Here is a 21,628-nt window from a genome sequence, read left to right on the forward strand (position 1 = left end):
ACATTTACAGCTATTATGAAATTTGGCGTTACTTTGGGTCCTGAGATAGAGCTAGGGTTGCCAACTATACTGTTTTGAACAGTACCTATTATACTGTTTTTCACTAAATTATACTTTTTACAATTGAATTATTTACTGTTTTCAGCATCAAAATGAGAAACTTCGAGACGCTCAGACATTTTATCTTTTACTTTTATTAAGTTTGGCGAGAAGCTCTAATAATGTACGTATAATAAACGAATAAATAAATAAAATATTGTTCATTTTTCTAAAATACTGTTTAAAATATTTGAGAGATCTGAATATACTCTATTTCTTGTGAAAATACTTGGCAACCCTAGATAGAGCAAGTTAATTTTTATGGCTACTTTGTTGTTTAAAAATTGTCTTATTACACATGGTTTTTAAGCCAGCGATGGAGCCAACATATAATGTACATTAGCATCTACCTACGTTTTCAGAATTTACAATGGTAACTCCTCCTTCCTTTGGCATATGCCTCTTGGCACTCTGCAGTCGGCATACGCTAAAGGGAGAAGAAAACAAAGAAGCCAGCAATGTACTCACTCTCTCCTCTATATTGTTGAAGATGGAGTCTGAGTGTACGAGCAGCGGGTCAGAGCACAACGCGCCGAAGCAGAACCCCGGCGGAGACCAGTAGCCGTCGAACAGCTTGTGTGCCAGTATGTCTGTGTGTGTGCCTGTGAATTGACGTCCGGGGTACTTATAGGGTACGTTGACCGTTTAAGAAGTCGTTCTGATGCAGAAGTTAAACATGCACCCATGAATGCGTAGACAGTGACTGTTAAATTTTATTATACATGCAATATCATGCAAACGATCAGGTAAATAGGTACTTACATGGATATTTGGTCAAAAAGGGAGACTAGTTCATACATAACAAAATTCCACACAAATCTTGCCACGAAGCTTTGTGGCTCATGTTGTGGTAAATACTTAGAAATGGCCGAAGTTGAAAACAAAATTTCTTTCTAGTAGGTACCAATACGGGAATTAAACTCATGGCCTCCGAAGTCAAAACTGTACAAAAATAGGCATCCGAATAGGTAATCATTTGCTAACTCACCCAAATCATCACTCCCTCGCCAAACAAACTCCAGCGCCTGTCTATTCATGCGTATGATCTCGTCGTCAAAGCTCATGGGGCTGAAGAACAGACCATCGAAGCCCATCTGCGCCAACAACGAGGCCACCTCCCGGGAGTGGCCGAAGGTGTCCGCCTGCCACGCCACCAGCGGTCTCCCGCAGTGGAGGAAGGTGGAGTTGATCTTCCTGAGGAAGAGATGGAGTGGAGTGAGAGGGATCAAGGAGCAGTGGAATTGCCTATGTTAAGCCTTAGGCTAGCAGTTGGCCGCAGTGGAGGAAGGTGGAGTTGATTTTTCTGAATGAAAGAGATGGCGTAGAATGAGAAGGAACAAGTAGTAAGCAGATGAAACTGTTCTATGCCACCAGAGGCTACTCTTAGGAGTAAGCACAGTAAAGAAAATGGATTTGGTCTTCGGGATCGTAATATAAGAAGGATGCATAGATTGAAGTAAATAAAGACATTCGACATGAGGGTGACTACTGATAGCAAACGCTAAATAATTCAAAGCGGTACCTTGTACCTATTACAAGAATTTGCCTGTGAATTAGGTAAACACCAGCCGCCACTGACGCAGCATCTGCTGGCATACCTCAGGGAGTACGTGTAGCTGTCTACGAGGGCCCGGTAGCCGGTGGTGGCCTCGTCCGCCATGCCCCAGCCGCCGCCCACCAGCACCAGCCGCCCCTGACGCAGCAGCTCGTACACCATGCGGTGGACGGTGGGATGGCGCTCCGACCACCAATGGAAGAAGTACGGGAACTCCGAGCTTGATAGTGTGAATCTGAGAGGGAGCGAGAGAGAGATGCGAAATTATAAGATAGAATGCAATTATAAATAACCATTTGACAAACATTTAAATTTTAAAAGATAGATAATAGAAAAGTTCTGATATGTAATTCCAAAATATATTGCCACTTTTGGTGTCTCAGTGTACAAGATATAGCTTACCTACAAAAACTATAATAAAATATCTTTTCATCTCTTTTGAAAGAACCGTATATTTTTCCCAATGCATCCTTAGGTATACCAAATTTCATCTCCGATTGAGTTGTTTCAGCTCGAATAGTTATAGGAGAGGCGTAGAATTAGTTACCATTGTTCGCCACCAGGGGCGCTCTTTCGATCGCATAAAAACATAGTTTTCGTGATTACAGTGAGAAATTACTTATACCTACTTAACCTTCTGATTAGATCTTACGTTCTGTCAGGGTTAGCCCACAGTTCGGCGATGGTGGCGTCGAGTATGCGCTTCATGTTCACCTTACTAGGCGTGACCTCGCCGTCTTCTACAAAATGTATTATGTTCTGTGATGATTACAGACGATTCGTAGCAGATAGCATTATCTTTATTATGAAAGGGAGGGGAGATTATTACGTTTTGTATGATCAACTATTTATGTACTATCAGAGAAGTTGAGTCGTAGGCAGATGGCGGACCAACGCAAATTGGTCGCGTTTTGTTAACAGATCACAGCAATAATTGAATTGACATAATTACTTTAAGCACAGCTGACAGCACCCTTTCTCTAGCAACTTTTTTGTTTCCTTACTTCCAAAGGTTGTCTGGAAGAAATTGCTATTTAGTAATAAGACCGCCTTTGTGTACTCGTCATTTTATGTGTTTCTGTTGTATGTGTGTCGCCATTGTAACTACCTATGTGCACAATAAATTATATTATATTCTATAATCCGACCAAACGTCGTAGGTCCGTTAACTGCCTATGAATCAATTAGATACTTTGATGGTACATGCGTATAAATAATTTAACTTCTATATATTGACGTATCGTAAAACAGAAATCGTCGTCTTTTCAAATGTTACTTGTGTGACATCTGCTTAACACTCATGTCCTGATAAGACCATCCAAGTATTTTGTAAACATCTTTGTCAGTCTATACTATAAAGTTAACATACCTAGCGGAATAGAGCAACAATCTCGTGCTGTCAAACGAAACCCTTTTAAAACGGCTAGCCGTAATGTAATACGGCTAAATATACAATCCGCCTGCGACATATTATAAAGCTCATTTGAAAATGATACTAATTATGGTGTTCCACAAGGAAGTATTTTAGGGCCAACACTGTTTTTAATATATATAAATGATCTGTGTCAACTAAAACTAGACCGTGGCATAATTATATCATACGCTGATGACACAGCACTTGTTTTTTCTGCTAGCACATATCGCGAAGTTTTCGAGTATGCACAGCAAGGTTTTAATATCGTAAATAATTGGCTATCGACTCATTTATTAACATTAAAAGCCGAAAAGACTAAATACATAAAGTTTTCGATGCGTAAATCCACCTCAGCAATTACTAACCAGCCACTATATGCACATCTTTGCACAACATTCTCTAACATGGCATGCACATGTCCTAGTATTGATGGGATCAACAATATAAAGTATCTAGGTATAATAGTAGATGAAAATCTGTCTTTTAGGCCTCATGGAGATAAACTATGTGAAAAAGTACGTAAGTTGATGTTTATTTTCAAGAAGCTTCGTCATATACTCGACCAACATTTAATCAAGCAGGTGTATTTTGCTTTATGTCAATCGATACTAACTTATTGTATTACATCTTGGGGAAGAATAGGAAAAACGCTGTTACTAACTCTTGAAAGAGCACAAAGGGCAATAATCAAAATATGTAACTTTCGACCTTTTCTTTTCCCTACTAACCAGCTTTATACGTCATTTGAAGTACTAACAGTTCGTCAGCTTTTCATCCTAAACGTAGTACTAAAGCAACACATATCTCTACCCTTCTACCCGGATTCCATCAACAAAAGGCGGAAAGATATCGTTTGTCCACTAGAAATAAATACAAAACATGCTTTTGCTGATAAGTACTACATATTTTTAGGTCCTCTTCTTTATAAAAGAATAAATGCCCTGTTAAATATATATTCTGTTAATTATTTTAATTGTAAATTAAGCCTTAAAAAAATTCTTCAAAATATGACTTATGAGGAAACAAAGAAACTTCTAGTGGTTTTGCAATAAATGAACATTAGAATAAGATTAAGTAAGTATAATATTGTGTAATAATAAATTAATATTAGTATATGCAATTTAAAACTATAATAATTATAGTTAGTGTAACTACTTAATTTAATTTGTAACTTTAAGGCATAGCTATAGTTTGTATCGTAATAATTATTGTAGCACTAATTTTAGCCTGAAACACAGGGTATCCTAGTTCAGGCAATACTAGAGTCTGGCTAGCGAAAGATGAGACTGGAAAAAGGCGGCAAATTCAAAAAATCTACGTATGGCAACCTTGTCTATAGTCGGAATTATAGTTTTGATACTTGATTATTTATGACAATAATATTATATTTTAGTTTGGGTAACTCATTTCAAGAATAAGTTTATTGCTGTTGTTTACTTAAATTTTATTTTGCAATACATTTCATTGTGTTTTGTTTTTGACGAAAACTCTTGAATGTTTTAGTCGGAGTATTAAAACTTCTTCCTTAACACTTACCGTACATCATGAACTATATTACAAAATATAACTTAACCAAACAATTATCTTCATTTTCTTAAACTAAATTGTCACTACTGTTTCTAAGTTCAAATATAATTTAATTTAAATGTTAAATAATTTCCTATATTATTACTCGCAAGCATCATAGATTGTATTAATTATACTCAAATATGTTTATTTAATACATACTTGTACATGCCTGAAACTAATAACCCTCCCTTACAAGTTGATTAAAAACCAAGGATTAAGGGGAGATGAAAAAACAACACAGATAATCTAAAGTTGCGGAAATTTTTTTCGCATTTTATATAAACATTCGAAAGGTTTTTTTTATAAAGTTTATTTTGTTTGACAACTTTTTGGCATCTTGTTGGTAGGGACACGATCCCATTGCTATAAAAATTTTGGGGCTTCTGATGAAAAAACTGCGACAAGTGGTTTTGGCAGTCCTCTTGTGATGTCAACCTGACACTGCCTAAGGAATCCTGCAGCGATTGAAACAGGTGGAAATCTGAAGGTGCAAGGTCAGGACTATACGGCGGATGCATTAACACCTCCCAGCCAAACTCCCGTAACCACAGGCCTTTATTTATGTGGCCTTCTTTTTTAATCCTTTTTAGGGTACAAACACTGACATCTGAAAATATGTTCATAAATAAGTTAGCATTCAATAACAAGGTTGCTTTTAGGTATTTTTTTTTGTAACGTTAGGGTCTTACCGGTCTGAATAAATCTCATCAGGGAACTGATTTTGTCTTTAAACACTCTTCTTGGAACATAATATCTCATAATTTATTTATGCTTCATATTTTAACTTGCATAACTGAATCCTTTGCATCATTCATATTACCTGCAAAACAATAAATTCAATTACATGATAAGTAATATTGATTGTAATTGAAAGTATCAAAATCTTTTGCCTGTACTTACCAATGCACTGGGATAGGTATTTCATGTAAACAATCTTGTTTTTGTTAAAAAATTGTATCCTTTTCACTTCTTTTTTGTTCGTATATACTAATCATATCTAAAAGCAGTTTTCGCAAATCTCTTTTCAAAGTTTTCCTCACGTTTAAATTAGAAAATCACGTAAACCACAGAAATATTTGTCACTTTGACACATAAACAACAGACGCTATAGGTGACACTGACGTTAATGACAGTGTTATCATAATCAGTTTTGGAATAAAAAGCCAGTCTCATCTTTCGCTAGCCAGACTCTATAATCATTAAATTTGTACTTATTTAGCAATGATATTCTATGTTACTAATTATTTAGTTTAAGTAGCTCTAATATAATAATTGTATCTCACCATCATTGTAAATACTGAATAAATATTATTATTATTATTATTATATATATAAATATTATTATTATAATTATTATTATATTATTATTAAACCGAAATTGGTTTCATCTGTGTGTAAAAATATGTGTACGTATACATTTACACAAGCATGATTGAACATGATTTCTATGAGATTAAATTGTCAACGTGCGGCACGTGCCGACTGGACGTCAAAAAAAAGAGTGCTGCTGTCATGTATCACACGTCTCTTTTTACCACGCAGTGTTACTGATAGTGACATCTCTCTTGCTCAGGCCTTTTTTCTCTATTCCGCTAGGTATATTAACTTTATGGTCTATACAGACCTCATCTGTGATGCAATGAAAAGTATAAGTAACGCACCGCCAGTGTAGTGCGCGCTGAAGGTGCGGGTGTAACCGAGCTCGGCGTGCGAGTGCGGCGCGACGTGCACCGTGATGTGCCCCGCCCGCGCCGCCGGACACGCCTGCAATACAGACAAACATACGCAAGCACGTACGTAAGCACGTATACGTGGGAGAGCCATGCTTCGGCACGAATGGACCGGCTCGACCGGAGAAATACCACGTTCTCACAGAAAACCGGCGTGAAACAGCGCTTGCGCTTGTTTCGCCGAGTGAGTGAGTTTACCGGAGGCCCAATCCCCTACCCTATTCCCTTCCCTACCCTCCCCTATTCCCTTCCCTTCCCATACCTACCCTCCCCTATTACCCTATTCCCTCTTAAAAGGCCGGCAACGCACCTGCAGCTGTTACGATGCTGGGAGTGTCCATGGGCGACGGAAGTTGCTTTCCATCAGGTGACCCGTTTGCTCCTTTGCCCCCTTATTTCATAAAAAAAGAAAAAAGCCGCTCACTCGCACGTACACACGCGTACACGCTCGCCCACACGTGCGTACAAAATATATCGGGTATCATTCTAATGCTTCACCAAATAAAATAAAAATATGACGGCTTAGTTATAATTACATAAGGTTATCTTCAATGATGTCACTAGAGGCATGTGCCTTGCACTACTTTCACCTTGAAATACGCTAGCGTAGATGTGTGTGCGTACAGCGTTTGCAGCGTGTATGTAAGATGTTGTAGGAAGCAGCTAGGGGAGACATTTTTCAAAAAAACTGAAGACAGATTAATTGTATGTACATTTCAAAGAGACCATCGGTTTTAGAACAAAGGGGCTATTATTTATTAATATTATGTTTTATCTTCTACTATTCTTAAGTGTTATTCACTTACTTCATAACCGCAGCTTTCTCCGAGACTCGCCATCGGGGTTAGGAGTTCTACCGTGTCAGCATCCATGGCACTGGCATGCCAGCATATATACAGCAACAATACTTGCGGTAAGAATAGAAACAACATAATCTACCACTACCAAAAATAACTAACACATCCAACTAATTCAAATGTCCGTTTACTAAGCTATAGAGAAATCACTAATGGACCTATCAGACTGAGAGCGGTCACGCGGTCAAGCGGTCAGTTTTGCATTCTTTGTGTTATATTACGCTATATAGAAATACTTACACAGGTGGCCTTCTGACCGCGTCCTGTGTGACTGACCGCTCGAACGCAGAACGCTTGAACGCGTGACCGCTTTCTGTCTAAGTGACAGGTCCCTTATGTGAAATGTGTCTTAAAGTTTCAATTTCTAGTCAATAATTATTGAATTGAAACTGAGTTACATACTTTCGATACTAACACAAAACATACTGTACCTGATTCTAATTAAACATAGCTATGTTTACTTTGATACATTGTTTAAATAATATCCATATTATATTTAGTATTATTCTACACAATATGATACTGTTATTCAAACCATGTTTAAACATTAATATTACGGGTTTTTTGTACCTTGTTGATGTAGCACGCCTGTTTTGATATTTTCCACAAAACAATGAAGTAAACTTTTAAGTCAATTCTGCAAAATAATCGTACAAAAATACGGTTAAGATATGATTTTGATTCAAAACTATAATAAAATCAGACCTTTATAGAATACAAGAACACTATAATATTTGCTGTCCAATAGGATCCGGAGTGTTCCGAAGCTGAAGCAAAGTTGGATTAAAATCAGGGTAATAGTCTAAAATAAAACAATCAAGTAAACAAAAAAGATAGTTTATTATAAAAATATTTTTTTTGTCAATTAACATATTATTTAAATAGTCTTAATTAATATTCCAATAAGCACCACATTACACTTCAGTATCACCATGATCATCAAGGTCATGGTGGTTTTATTTTAGGCTTTCGGGTCTTCACACATCTTGTTGTTTCTAAAGAAAAATAAAGAACGCCGATCGCCTTTAGTAAAATGATTTAACTGCACTAAAACCTTTTGAATCTCAATAATATTCCGGTATTTGCATATAAAGATTATTATTGCCTATTTCAATATTTTATTTACTTAAAGAATATTATACAGTTTTTTGAACATTAAAAATATGATCGTCGAGGAATATTAGTGGAACTGCACATAATTTTAATAATAATTAAATATAATATAAACACAAACGCATTTTATTTCGAATCAACACTTAATCTTAAGGAATACAAAAACTGACTCACAAATTGATTAACTTTGTTCTACTTAAATTCTTTGTAGAGTTAAGTAAATAAAAATAATAAAAAATCAACTAACCATAACATTACCCATCATTTTTAAACCCCCATCCGCCATTTGACCCACCGGGGACATTTTAGACCCCTAGGTAATTTGACCCCCGGGGACTTTTCAGACCCCTCCGGACCCCTGGTGCCTCGAACCCCTCATTATAACATCTTCCGGATCATGTAGTTGAGGATTCCGCCGTTTCTGAAGTAAGTGAGGTCCACCTCCGTGTCGAAACGCACCTTCACTTGGAATGATTTGCCGTTGTCCACCTGGGGAAGGAGAGTGGGCATGGAGTAGGAGTTCCAAACCGGAATGAGTGGAGCGAATTTCGTTAGAAAAAAGACTACTTCTCAGGGCACACATAACTGCGAATTCGCATCGCATCGCAAATATCTACGACTAAATTTATAATAAAATGACATTACGATGCGATGCGAATTCGCAGGATCGTGATGGTACTCTCAAATTAATCATCGCTAATTGTCGTAATCACGAAAACACCCGAATCTATGAAACTTGCATTTTGCACCTTGTTCAAAGGAAATAGAAGTAAATATCATATAGCCGGTGGCTGTCCGCTGTCGCTAACTCAATCGCCATCGCGGCGTTACCATGGTAACGACCAAGCAACGTCAGGCGCCTCTACGTCGCTGCGAAGCGCAAGTTAAGTTTAAAACAGCGCTTGCAGCGATTTCTTCCGACGCTCGGGAAATACGATCGTTGCCGAAAAATTACGAAAATTTCTATGCGCATTATCACTTTGGGACATATTATCATGGACACCATCATTGCCGTATAGCACTGTGCCGCAAGGCTTTGTTTGTCACCCACCTCCACAGTGAGCAGCTGCTGCGGCACGAGGTCGGCGGGCACGCGCACGCTGTACGTCTCCGTGCCCGTCAGCCCGTGCGTGCGCGCCGACTCCCCGTCCAGGAACTGCAGCGGCATCACGCCCATACCCACGAGGTTGGAGCGATGGATACGCTCGAAAGACTCCGCGATTACGGCTCGGATGCCCTGGAAAAGATTTGTGGTTATGATTGAGCGGTAGTAAAAGTAAGTCGAAAATAGAAATCGTATAAAATAATTGAAAAATACTGAATAGATAAGTAAGAATTGCTGTTTTGTGGCAACATAATAATATGGAAATAAAGTAATGCATATGAGATTTGTCGTTAAATCTTAGGCTGGTTTTATCGTTAAGCGTTTCCAACCAGCCTTAGCATGCTAACAAAGAACTTGTTCGCGCCAAACTTTAGCGCGACGAATGTGGCAGTTGGCAACACTGCGCATGAGTCTGCGCTGTCAGCTGTCATACGTTTTGACATGCAAGTGACACAGTCCATTACCGGCGCGCGATCGTTACATACGAAAAATATCGGCTAGCCGTTCCCGTGATTCGCGATAAATCCTCAGCTCAGTGAAATAGAAGGTGACAGTGTCGTGTGACTACGAGCATCAGCACATCAGCCCTATCAGCCCATCTGCCCAGCTACCTCAGCCACCAGGTAACCCCAGTTTCCTTTCTGCCCATCGTTGTAGTGTAGGGGTTCTCGCCCCTACATTTTCTGGTCCTTTCGAGCCGTCCAGTGACCTTTCTGGTCACTTCGAGCCATTCAGCACACACCCTGGTCCATAGCGAGCCTAGGAATATTTTTTTCACCCACCCGCTTTAATGCCCCGCCCGGCGAAAATTAAAACTACAGTTCATTCTGCTCATATTTCTGCCTTATCTTATTAGAATCCCATTTTATTACTAATATTCTATCGAATAAAGTAGCCTCCGCCCATTTTTTACCCCCTTACGGCAATATTTTTGCAAAGTTTGCCAAATACGATTTTGTTCGTCCGCCATATTAAGTAATAATTTGCATAGGTAATTTAATCCCCTATCATCTTATTGTGTAATTGTAATCTCATTATTTTCAGCCCATATATTGCGTCTATATTGCATTTAAATTAAATTCCCGAATATATTTCCCAAATACCAATATAAAAATAACTTCAACATAATTCCGTCGGGTTGTAGGAACAAAGAAACTTTCATACATCACATAGTTTGTGCCTATTACATTAAGTGTTATTATTGTTCAGCTCATTGAAATATTTACAGTTGTTTTTGTTAACTTAGCACTTGGGTACTTCGACTTAATTACTCGCCTTACCGCGATCGATCTTTCGCCGCGCGCGCATACCTCAGCACCTCCGCTCCGATAAGAAACATCTGTTAATTGTTTTTAATAACTATTACAATAACAAGCGTCTTAGGTATCGCATTTAAACGTTTTATGTCTCCGCTCATTACATAATATTGCTGTTACCGTGTTATACTTGCGTTAAAATTCAGATATACTAACTCAGCACATTACTATAACACTTTACTATTTTTTCAACATAGTTTATTAACTACTTATATACATTTTTATCAGCTCTGTAAGGTTCCTTTACACTAGCATGCCTACTAAATCGCAAGCTGCCGTTTTCAGAGAGGCCGTCAAAGCTTTCAGTCGGCTCAAAGAAATTGCGACAGCACTTTCTAGTGGCGACTCCAAGGAGTCTTCTCAAACATTAAGAAAGGAATTTAATGCGCGATTCAAGGAAGTTTCCTATCAAAAAACAAGACTCGAGAATATTTATCATGAGATTCTAGACGACCCAAACTTATCCCAAGATAACGAAAAACTATATACGTCCAATTACGACAGTGCGATTTCGGACTATTATTTTATTTTAACGGCGGCCGAAAATACACAAAGTACTTCGGAGACTCCTCAGCTCACTTCTTCCGTTTTGCCTAAAATTGAGCTTCCGAAGTTTAATTCGTTGGTTGAAGAATGGCCTTCTTTTATTACGATTTTCCGTAGTCTGATGGACGACATGGCAACGTTGTCGGACGCGGTTAAATTACATTACCTGCTCTCATGCCTGTCGGGGGAGGCATTATCCATGGTTTCTCATCTAAAAATCACTAACGAGAATTATAGTGTTGCGCTCGACATACTAACACGTCGATATGAAAATCGTCGCGTGTTGATCGACAGGTTTGTCGATATTATACTCGGTCTGCCCAATATTCATATACGCTCGAGTATCCGAGTTACTTTTCTCACTCCGCTCATCTCAGCTCAAAGCGCATTAAAAAACTTAAACTTGCCTATGGACAGCAATTATGTTTTTGTTTCAATTGTAGTCCGTAAACTACAGGGGGAGCTCCGCACATTATTCGAGAGGAGATACGGCGCATCTGATGTCCTGCCCACTTTAGATAATTTAATCTCTTTTTTAGAAGAGCACGCGCGCTGCATCGAGACAGAATGTCCGACGCCAGCGCGCACTGAGTTTCAAGGTCAAGCGGGACCTTCCCGTCAACAACCCCCCTCACCCCGCTCTCCGCGCAGTCTCCGCTTTAGACCCATAAGCCCCGCGTATCAGCGCTCGCATTCAGCACATACCATGCGTACCCCGCATGTCAGCCCAGCTCCATCTCATTCTCGCCAACACTATGTACCCCCCTCTCCCCCCCGACAAGTTCAGCACGTATACTCAGCTCAAGCCAGTTTTAAATCTAAGTTTTACTGCCCATATTGTAGGTCTACAGATCACAAATTAATAGCTTGTCCCAAGTATAACCATCAGCCCATTCAAGGACGTTGGGACTTTATCGAGTCAAAAGGTAGATGTCGTAAATGTTTAGGTCCGCACTACGAAAACGAATGTAGGTCGACTGGTGTCTGTAAGGATTGTGGTAGTCCTAATCATCACACTTCTCTTCATCGTCATGATGCACCACGCTCGCCAACATCATCAGCTCATTTACTTCCTGCTCACCTGCGCGCGCAGCCCCGTCGTCGTGATAATAATAATAATGCTCATACCTACACATCTAATACTAACCATACGATCGTTCATCATCAACCATCTACATCTCATCAGTCGCATTCATCTTCGCCTCATAATAATAATAATAACAAACAATGACTACCTACCATCACGGAGCATTCAGAGTTAGAAAATCAGCCCAATAATTTAAATAATAATTTTTCTCATCATAAATCCGCTCATAACTCAGCTCATAATTCAGCTCATAATGATTCCGCTCAAGTTAATACTACTCAGCATAATAATAACTCATTACAAACTCCCATATTATTACCTACAGTTGTTTTGAAAATTTCAGATAAATATGGTAACTATCATAAAGCACGCGCATTACTTGATTGTGGTAGTATGATAACTTTAATTACTCAACGCTTAGTAAAAACACTTAATTTACAACCGAAACATTGCTCATTAAAAATTACAGGCGTTGGAGATCAGCACATACAAAATTCTAAAGGTCATGTTTCGATTACTTTTCGGCCCACACGTAGTGACACGCCTTCTATCACAACTTCCGCTCATATTTTGAAGGATGTCACAGGTTTCCTACCTATGCAAAAAATTCCCGATGTAGTACATGACTCGGAAAGTCAGCTTATTCCGTTAGCGGATAACAATTATCATACTCCTGCGCCCATCGATCTCATTTTAGGCTCAGATGTTTTAGGCCATGTGTTAGATGGTACTAAGGTGACTTTGGGCCCGGGGAAGCCCATAGCCTTCGGCACGATTTTTGATTTTGCACTCATAGGTCCCATTGAACAATTATATGATAATTTAGTAGTTCAAGTTAACTCCGCTCATATCGCTCATTCGACTCATTCCGCTCAATCCGCTCATTCTGTTCATTCTCATTCTCATCAAGATATAAATAAAAGTCTAGAACGATTCTGGGAGTCAGAAGAACCCCAGCCGCATCCAACTCACTCAAACCCATTACATGAACAATGTGAAGACTTATTCCGCTCAACTACTACTCGTAACCGATCGGGACGTTATATCGTAACTCTTCCATTTTTATCGAATGCTCCGCAATTAGGTAGTACACATGCTATTGCTCTCCGTAGATTTCTCAACTTAGAAAAGCGATTACAATCCGACCATTCATTCCGCTCAAAATACATAGATTTTATGAACGAATACATAAACTTAGGCCACATGACACCTTGTCATCCTTCTACTTTTACCCATAAACCTCATTATTATATTCCTCATCATGGTATATTTAAATCAGGTACTGATAAACTCCGCACAGTATTCGATGGCAGTTGTAAGTCATCCAATGGTGTCAGCCTTAATGATTGCCTACATACAGGCCCCGCCCTTCAGCCTGATATTGTCGATATAATTATGACGTTTAGAACACATCGTGTAGTTTTTACCACAGATATAAAAATGATGTTTAGAAATATTATTATCAATCCAGATCAACGTCATTATCAGCTCATACTCTGGAGATCGTCTCCTGATCGACCTTTACTCACATATGCGCTCAACACCGTTACATACGGATTACGTTCAAGTCCTTATCATGCTATCCGCACATTATTACAACTAGCTGATGATGAAGGTCATCGCTATCCCCAAGCTGCTCATGTATTACGTAACTCCATATTCGTAGATGACATTCTCTGTGGTCATGACTCCATAGAAGAAGCTTCAGCTCTCCAATCTCAGCTCATTAATTTATTATCGCTTGGTGGTTTTCAGCTCAGTAAATGGAAATCTAACACTCCTCAACTCTTACAACGTTTCCCAGATGATCAATGCGAAATGCCTAAGGACTTTGACATCAGCTCAGATTCTCCCTCTGTTAAGGTTTTAGGTATTAGATGGATTCCGCAGTCTGATGAATTTACATATCACATTTCACTACCGCCAATTCCTCACATAACGAAGCGATCCATACTCAGCACTGTAGCTTCTCTTTATGATCCAAACGGTTGGATCACTCCTGTCATATTCCGCGCGAAATTACTTCTACAAAAATTATGGTTGCTCAAATTGGATTGGGACGACCCCACTCCAGATAACATTACACAAGACTGGCAGCGCATTTCTCATGATCTTCCGCACATCTCAAACATACATTTTCCCAGACACGTAGCTCCGCACAAATTAACTTCTACATACTCACTTCATGGCTTCGCAGATGCCTCAGAAAATGGTTTTGCTGCAGTCGTATATTTACACGAATTAAATCACGACGGATCGGCTAACGTTCAACTCATAATTGCTAAATCTAAGGTAGCCCCTATTAAAAATAAACTCACAATTCCAAAATTAGAATTATCCGCGGCTACACTTTTATCTCAACTCATGTCTCGTGTCTCTCAACATCTCTCCGCTCATCTAACAATATCTCAACACGTCTGTTGGTCAGACAGCACCATTGTACTCGCGTGGATTAAAACTCCTACTCATCGTTTACAAACATTTGAAGCTAACAGAGTAACCAAAATTACTAATAACTCTCTCTCACTCATCTGGCGTCATGTACCTACACATTTAAACTCTGCTGATTGTGCCAGCAGAGGAATCTCAGCACATTCTCTTCTTTCGCATAGTTTATGGTGGTCTCCTCCTTGGCTCAAACTGCCAGAGGATACCTGGCCCAAGATGCCTTCAGCTCACACTCGACAGGAATTACCTGGACTCAAACCTAAACAAGTTCCATGTCATTTCACAATCCCCGGTATAGATAGTGATCTTCTTACACGATTCAGCTCATTTGATAAACTTATCGGCGTCACAGCGTACATGCGACGATTTATTTCTAACTGTAAATTACCTACACACTCGCGAGAACTAGGTCCGCTAACTGTAAATGAACGTAGACAAGCTCTGCTCTTCTGGATCCGCTCTGTTCAACAGAACTCATTCGCAGAAGACATTCACCGCCTGCAAATTAACAAACTCTGCACAGTTAGGTTACAACGATTATCACCTTTTATGCAGGACGGTCTCCTTCGAGTAGGTGGTAGACTCACTCGCTCGGAACTCACATACGATGCACAGCATCCATTCATACTGCCTAGTTCTAGTCCGCTCACAGACCTTATCATCGATCACTATCATCGTATTCATTGTCACCCTGGCACCGATACATTACATGCTATATTACGTCAACAATTCTGGATATTATCAGCACGCCGCATCATTCGACATAAAACGTATAAATGTATAAGATGTTTCCGTTGCCGCGCTCAGCCCGAAATGCCTGTCATGGCTGACCTTCCAGCCGACAGAGTTATACCTCAGCCCGTATTTAGTCACGTGTCAACAGACTTCGCCGGTCCATTTTTACTTAAATCAAGTCAACTACGGAATGCTAAGTTAATCAAAGGTTACTTTTGTATATTCGTTTGTCTCACTACAAAGGCGGTTCACTTGGAACCCGTATCCGCACTTTCTACAGATGCATTTATTGCCACGTTACAAAGATTTTGCTCACGTCGCGGTGTTCCCGTTTTAATACGTTCCGATTGCGGCACAAACTATGTAGGTGCTAGGAATCAGCTCCTAGAAGTTCAACAATTTCTCAATGACAATAATGACGCCATTTCCCATAAACTCTCAGCTCAAAATATAACTTGGTTACTTAATCCGCCCAAGGCCCCGTGGATGGGAGGCATCCACGAGATTAATGTTAAATCTACCAAGCAACTTCTCTACCGTGTAATCGGTGAACAACGCCTCACATTTGAGGAATTCTCAACTCTGCTCGCTAGAATTGAGGCCGTATTAAATTCTCGGCCTATCAGCCCACTATCGTCCGATCCTACGGACTATCAGCCCCTCACAGCCGGCCATTTCCTCATAGGCCGTCCGCTCACAGCTCTTCCCGAGCACACAATAGATGACAGAGTCATCTCCCCCCTTAAGCGCTTTCAGCTCATTCAATCTCTCTCTCAGCGCTTTTGGGCTCTCTGGACCAAGTCCTACCTCCATACCCTTCAAATCCGCTCCAAATGGCTTTCCTCTTCCTTTCCACCCAAAATTGGGGAACTGGTTCTGCTCAAAGAAGACAATCTGCCTCCGCTCCAATGGAAGATGGGAAGAATCACACGCCTACTACCTGGGAAGGATGGAGTCATCAGAGTTGTGGACTTGGCCACCTCACAAGGCCAGCTGCGGAGACCTGTCGGCAAGATTGCCCGGCTCCCACTGGATTCAGCTCAAGATGGGGATCAGCTCACGCCCATTGCCGGGCCCCCCCAGGATGTTCGCGCCAAACTTTAGCGCGACGAATGTGGCAGTTGGCAACACTGCGCATGAGTCTGCGCTGTCAGCTGTCATACGTTTTGACATGCAAGTGACACAGTCCATTACCGGCGCGCGATCGTTACATACGAAAAATATCGGCTAGCCGTTCCCGTGATTCGCGATAAATCCTCAGCTCAGTGAAATAGAAGGTGACAGTGTCGTGTGACTACGAGCATCAGCACATCAGCCCTATCAGCCCATCTGCCCAGCTACCTCAGCCACCAGGTAACCCCAGTTTCCTTTCTGCCCATCGTTGTAGTGTAGGGGTTCTCGCCCCTACAGAACTCCTAATTTAAATTATAACAATAGAACTCCTAATTTAATTCATATTATACTTTAACAACCATCCGAAGTAAGACAAACAACATATTTTGTATTTTGTTTAGAGTTGTGTTCTTCTCAAATTTTCTATCACATAACGTTAAAAAGATGAGAGGTGAAGTAACTTAAAATGTATACTTACCAACAGGAAGGGTCCCTTGGCGGCCCAGTCGCGGCTGGAGCCGGAGCCGTAGTCCTTGCCCACTATCGCGATGAGCGGCACGTTCTCTTTCGCGTATCTGAAATAAAACAGAAATTAAAATATCATGTAAAAATTTCGCTACTAATTTAAATTTCAACTTAATTCGTATTTACCATACGTTTGCATTGACACAAGCGTCGCGCCGCACGAGCTGCGTAGGCGTGGCATGCGCGTACTTGTCAGCGGCGTCAAGTCCGATTCTTGTACGTAGCGCCGACGTGCACGTGGCGTCGGCGTCGAACACGTCCATGACGTCGCCGCTGGGCTGGTGCGTGGTGCGCGGGCCCGGCGCCGGCGCCAGCTGGTTCACCAGGCGGATGTTGGAGAAGGTACCGCGACGCATCACCGCGTCTTGTGCGTCACGCCGCATGAGCTGCGTACACCTGGCGTGGCGTGCACGTACCTGTCAGCGGCGTCGAAGAAATCCATGACGTCGCCGCTGGGCTGGTGCGTGGTGCGCAGCCCCGGCGCCAGCGCCAGCTGGTTCACCAGCCAGGTGTTGGCAAAAGTGCTGCGACACATGAACGTGTCTTGTGCGTCACGCCGCACGAGCTGCGGTACACCTGGCGTACTCTCTGCGTGCGTGTGGCGTGCACGTACCTGTCAGCGGCGTCGAAAATGTCCATGACATCACCGCTGGGCTGGTGCGTGGTGCGCGGCCCCGGCGCCGGCGCCAGCTGGTTCACCAGCCGGATGTTGGCGAAAGTACCGCGACACATCACCGCGTCGTTGCCGCGTCGAGCGCCGTACGAGTTGAACTCCTTCGGCGTAAGCCTTGAAAAGCAAATATATTTATATTACATAATATCCACAATGTTGCGACAATACGGTTAATTCGTATTATATCCCTTTTACTAATAAAAATATTTAGGCAGCGTATAACCCTTCAAGACCCGCTATCTTTGTCTGTCATATAATGACTTTTCTATTATGCTGGATAAAGACAAGCAGATCTTGTATAGTTGTATTTTTTATGGTAAGAGCATAAATGTCTGTCATGACAGCGTAAATCACCTTTTTCTAGACAGAAATAAATACAAAACTTTAATCAGACATATTTGAATAATTTTCAACCGAAATCAGTGTATTGTCATTGCTTTTATTTCTTACACAAACAAATATGAGATCTGTTTAGACAAAATTTCAGTTTAATGCAATTTCTCTATTGAACTGAATACGTATTAACAAACGTCATACCCTCGTCCAGCGAGGTATCTGGCGGCGGGCGAGTTGCGGGCGATGGAGCCGGCAGGGCTGATGTGGTCGGTGGTGACGGAGTCGCCCAGCAGCAGCAGGCAGCGAGCACCCTCGATGCTGCAGATGGCGGGCAGCTCCTGAAAAATAAAACATGTTTTGTATAAAATTCCCTGTTGTTCCTAGTAATGACATAGAGACAGCTTGTCTAAGTGTCTAAACACACTAGGCCGAAGTTACGCGTTGTAAATTCCGCATGATTATGTCCGCAATGTCAAACGCATACAAAATATGGACGTAACGCGTCGGAATAGTGTGTCATCGGTAATTTAAAATACATTGCGGGCGTAATCATGCGGAATTTACGCCGCGTAACTTCGGCCTAGTGTGTTTAGACACTAAAACTTAGATAAAATCATTTTCAACTCCATTCCTCGACTACCATTTCAAGCGCCGAAGTAGAGGCCAAAAACTGTCAATACGGGCTAGTTTTTTTATTGAAACATATGTGACGCGATAGTCTTTTTGATGGCGTTACAAAATCGAAATAGCGCTGCTTATCCTCACAGCTTCAATGTAACACATGATGGGAATATGGCATGGGATGGGAGCATGGTGGCCGCAAAGAAAGATCTTCCGACCGAGCGAGGTGTAGTACTCGGTCAGGCCTAAGCCCACGTGATTGATTTCAGGTGTCGTTTATATATACCGACACCTGAAAACTTTGGTAGCGCGATGCAGGAATGTGGCACTAATTGTGGGTAACTGGGTACCGCCACAACAATATTGCCTCTCTGTGGGATCCTTACCTTTAAATACATATTAAAAATATTTTTCTATAGTCTGTCAGTTCCTTATATCCATAAGTCAATACGGACCTTGGTCATGCCGTCGAAGAACGGCGGCTTCTTGATGTAGGTGGAGTTGGGGTCCCAGCCGTACAGCTTGCCCTGCGGCACCGACAGCACCTGCCACGACGGCGAACCCTGCTCGATGCGAGCGTACACCTGCAAACAACATAATTTAGTTTAGTATGCAAGAATAGGTTTATCTAACTAGCTTATGAGTCATTCGGTCTTCGGCTAAAGACAATATAGTGTCTTGTGCATGTTGCGAAATTATAGACATGATATAAGAAAATTTTGGTGCGTCGTTGTTATTAGGGAGTATACCCATACTACGTGACCTAATTTTTAAGTTATTGTATGACAGCTGTTAGTGGTCTCTTTATGCTATAAACTATTAACAATGTCGCAAAGTTCTGTTTTTTGAAAAGGCGCATTAAAAAAAAATCTTAACAGAGAATACACAATTTCGTACCTCCTTGAACATCCTAGGAATGACGTGCCTATTCTCGACCTCCTGTATCTCGGCGCGCGTCGGCCAGATGTCGCTCAGGAACACCGGCGTGCCGTCGCTGCGTTTACCTGTAATGTGACGGTGCATTTAAAATGTCTGTAAACTACAAAGGTGAATGGTCTATTCATGTTACTTTGATAATCTTTGGCCTCATTAAAAAAAACATATAGAGTTGCTCACGAGATGACATAAGTGACATAACGTGCATAGTCGCTTTGGCTTCTTACAAACTAACGGCACTTGTCGACGGCTAGGCACTACTTGTAGACGGTAGGAAGCCTTAGTTTCGGTGAGAACAGACCATTCATTTACCATCTACAAAATACCTTAAATAAAATAAATAAAAGGTCTTTATTTCAGGCATAAATGTACCTATACCACTGACCTCCATTATACAAGTACGCTGGACTTATACCCTTTGAAATGACAGCTATTTTTTGTGCCTATTTGAAGCGGAATCAGCGCCCCCAATGCGGGGGAAGAGAACTAAATCTGACGTAACTTGCAAATGGCCGCTTAATCGTTATTGGTTGTAGAAACTAGTATTAGTATTAGCGCCAATATGGCAACTTTCAAACGTAAAACTAACGTCAGATTTAGTTCTCTTCCCTCTGATTGATTGATTGATTGCGCTGATTCCTCTTCAAATAGGCACAATAAACAGCTGGGTATCATAAGTCCAGCGTACTGTATAATGGAGATCAGTGACCCATACAGAATATAAAGCTGCAGTAGTTGTTCGTAGCTTCAATCTGTCCTGATAGACAATCATCATCATCATCACTGACCTAGCGGCGTGACGGTGAAGTCGATGTTGACGGTGCCGGCGAGCGCATACGCGATGACCAGCAGCGGGGAGGCGAGGTAGTTGGCGCGCGTGTGCGGGTGGATGCGGCCCTCGAAGTTGCGGTTGCCGGACAGCACGCCGCAGCAGACCAGGTCGTTCTGGAGAAAATAATTACGCCAATTAATAAGGCATTTGTAGTAAAACACAAATAGATAAAATCCCCCCCTCCTCTTTTCGTGATATAAGATACATCTCAGTTATCAGTTTAAGCGAAGCTACACTGACCCGTTGCGTTGCCGTGCGTCGCCGCAGTAGCGCCACTTTGTTGTATGCCTCGCTATTAGACTGTTTACACACCGAGGCCATGAACAGAAATGCGACATCTCGCTTTTCTTGTTGTTTTATTTCGATTTTCACTATACTCAGATTTTAAAGACATTCATGTAACTCTTTAAAGTCTCTATCATACTGTTCGTCTAATATTTAAATGCCCCATTAAAGAAAATAAAGGGCACTACTCCCCTTCATACATAAAAGGGTAGGTCACTACACTGTACCTTTTCGATGGTGTTAGCGATGTTGTCATCAATGGGTCCGGAGTTGCCGATGCAGGTCATGCAGCCGTACCCCACGATGTCAAACCCGAGTTTGTCCAGGTACGGGACCACGCCGGACTCCTGTCAATGGGAATTTGTACTTTAGTGATATGGGGATAAGAGTTAAATTTAAATAACTCCTTACACAACAACATAAGCACAAGGCTAATGTGTTATCTGTTATTTGAAATTAATATTAATATCGCTTCTTATGGTTTTGATGCAATCTCGGTTTTTAACTACGAAATGGTATTCCCATGACTCGTCAATCCAAAGCCAAACTCGTTCTGATTGATCACAGTCACGGTCTGTCTATACTGCTTAATAGGATCCTGTAGGCCTACTACGAAACCGTTTTGAGACTCAAACAATCGGACGAGAATGCCGCGTCTTGCTCTAACAACGTCATTTCACGTTTGTTACAGTAGGACACAACATTCTCGTACGATTGTTTGAGTCTCAAAACT

At 41.1% G+C, this 21,628-nt stretch overlaps 2 protein-coding genes across 5 annotated transcripts in view; both read right to left on the minus strand.

Annotated features, from left to right (window-relative positions):
- LOC121736719 (lysosomal alpha-mannosidase-like) overlaps window positions 1-7,239 on the minus strand; it is a 24,962-nt gene extending 17,723 nt beyond the window's left edge. The window contains exons 1-6 of the mRNA XM_042128102.1: window positions 7,174-7,239; window positions 6,299-6,401; window positions 2,307-2,394; window positions 1,698-1,889; window positions 1,088-1,293; window positions 568-701 (exon numbers count right to left, since the gene is read on the minus strand). Coding sequence (XP_041984036.1) covers window positions 568-701; window positions 1,088-1,293; window positions 1,698-1,889; window positions 2,307-2,394; window positions 6,299-6,401; window positions 7,174-7,239 — 789 coding nt within the window. The remainder of the gene's footprint in view (window positions 1-567; window positions 702-1,087; window positions 1,294-1,697; window positions 1,890-2,306; window positions 2,395-6,298; window positions 6,402-7,173) is intronic.
- Window positions 7,240-8,378: 1,139 nt separating this feature from the next.
- LOC121736428 (cytoplasmic aconitate hydratase-like) overlaps window positions 8,379-21,628 on the minus strand; it is a 36,295-nt gene continuing 23,045 nt past the window's right edge. For 2 of the 4 annotated variants that reach the window (XM_042127618.1, XM_042127619.1), the window contains exons 11-19: window positions 21,123-21,242; window positions 20,567-20,723; window positions 19,740-19,846; window positions 19,298-19,426; window positions 18,423-18,559; window positions 17,826-17,999; window positions 17,166-17,262; window positions 9,389-9,574; window positions 8,379-8,826 (exon numbers count right to left, since the gene is read on the minus strand). In XM_042127618.1, coding sequence (XP_041983552.1) covers window positions 8,716-8,826; window positions 9,389-9,574; window positions 17,166-17,262; window positions 17,826-17,999; window positions 18,423-18,559; window positions 19,298-19,426; window positions 19,740-19,846; window positions 20,567-20,723; window positions 21,123-21,242 — 1,218 coding nt within the window. In that variant the 3' untranslated portion in view covers window positions 8,379-8,715. The remainder of the gene's footprint in view (window positions 8,827-9,388; window positions 9,575-17,165; window positions 17,263-17,825; window positions 18,000-18,422; window positions 18,560-19,297; window positions 19,427-19,739; window positions 19,847-20,566; window positions 20,724-21,122; window positions 21,243-21,628) is intronic. The other 2 variants (XM_042127616.1, XM_042127617.1) reach the window with 1 other exon arrangement.

Source organism: Aricia agestis, chromosome 19 (assembly GCF_905147365.1).
Source record: "Aricia agestis chromosome 19, ilAriAges1.1, whole genome shotgun sequence".
Lineage (NCBI taxonomy): Eukaryota > Metazoa > Arthropoda > Insecta > Lepidoptera > Lycaenidae > Aricia > Aricia agestis.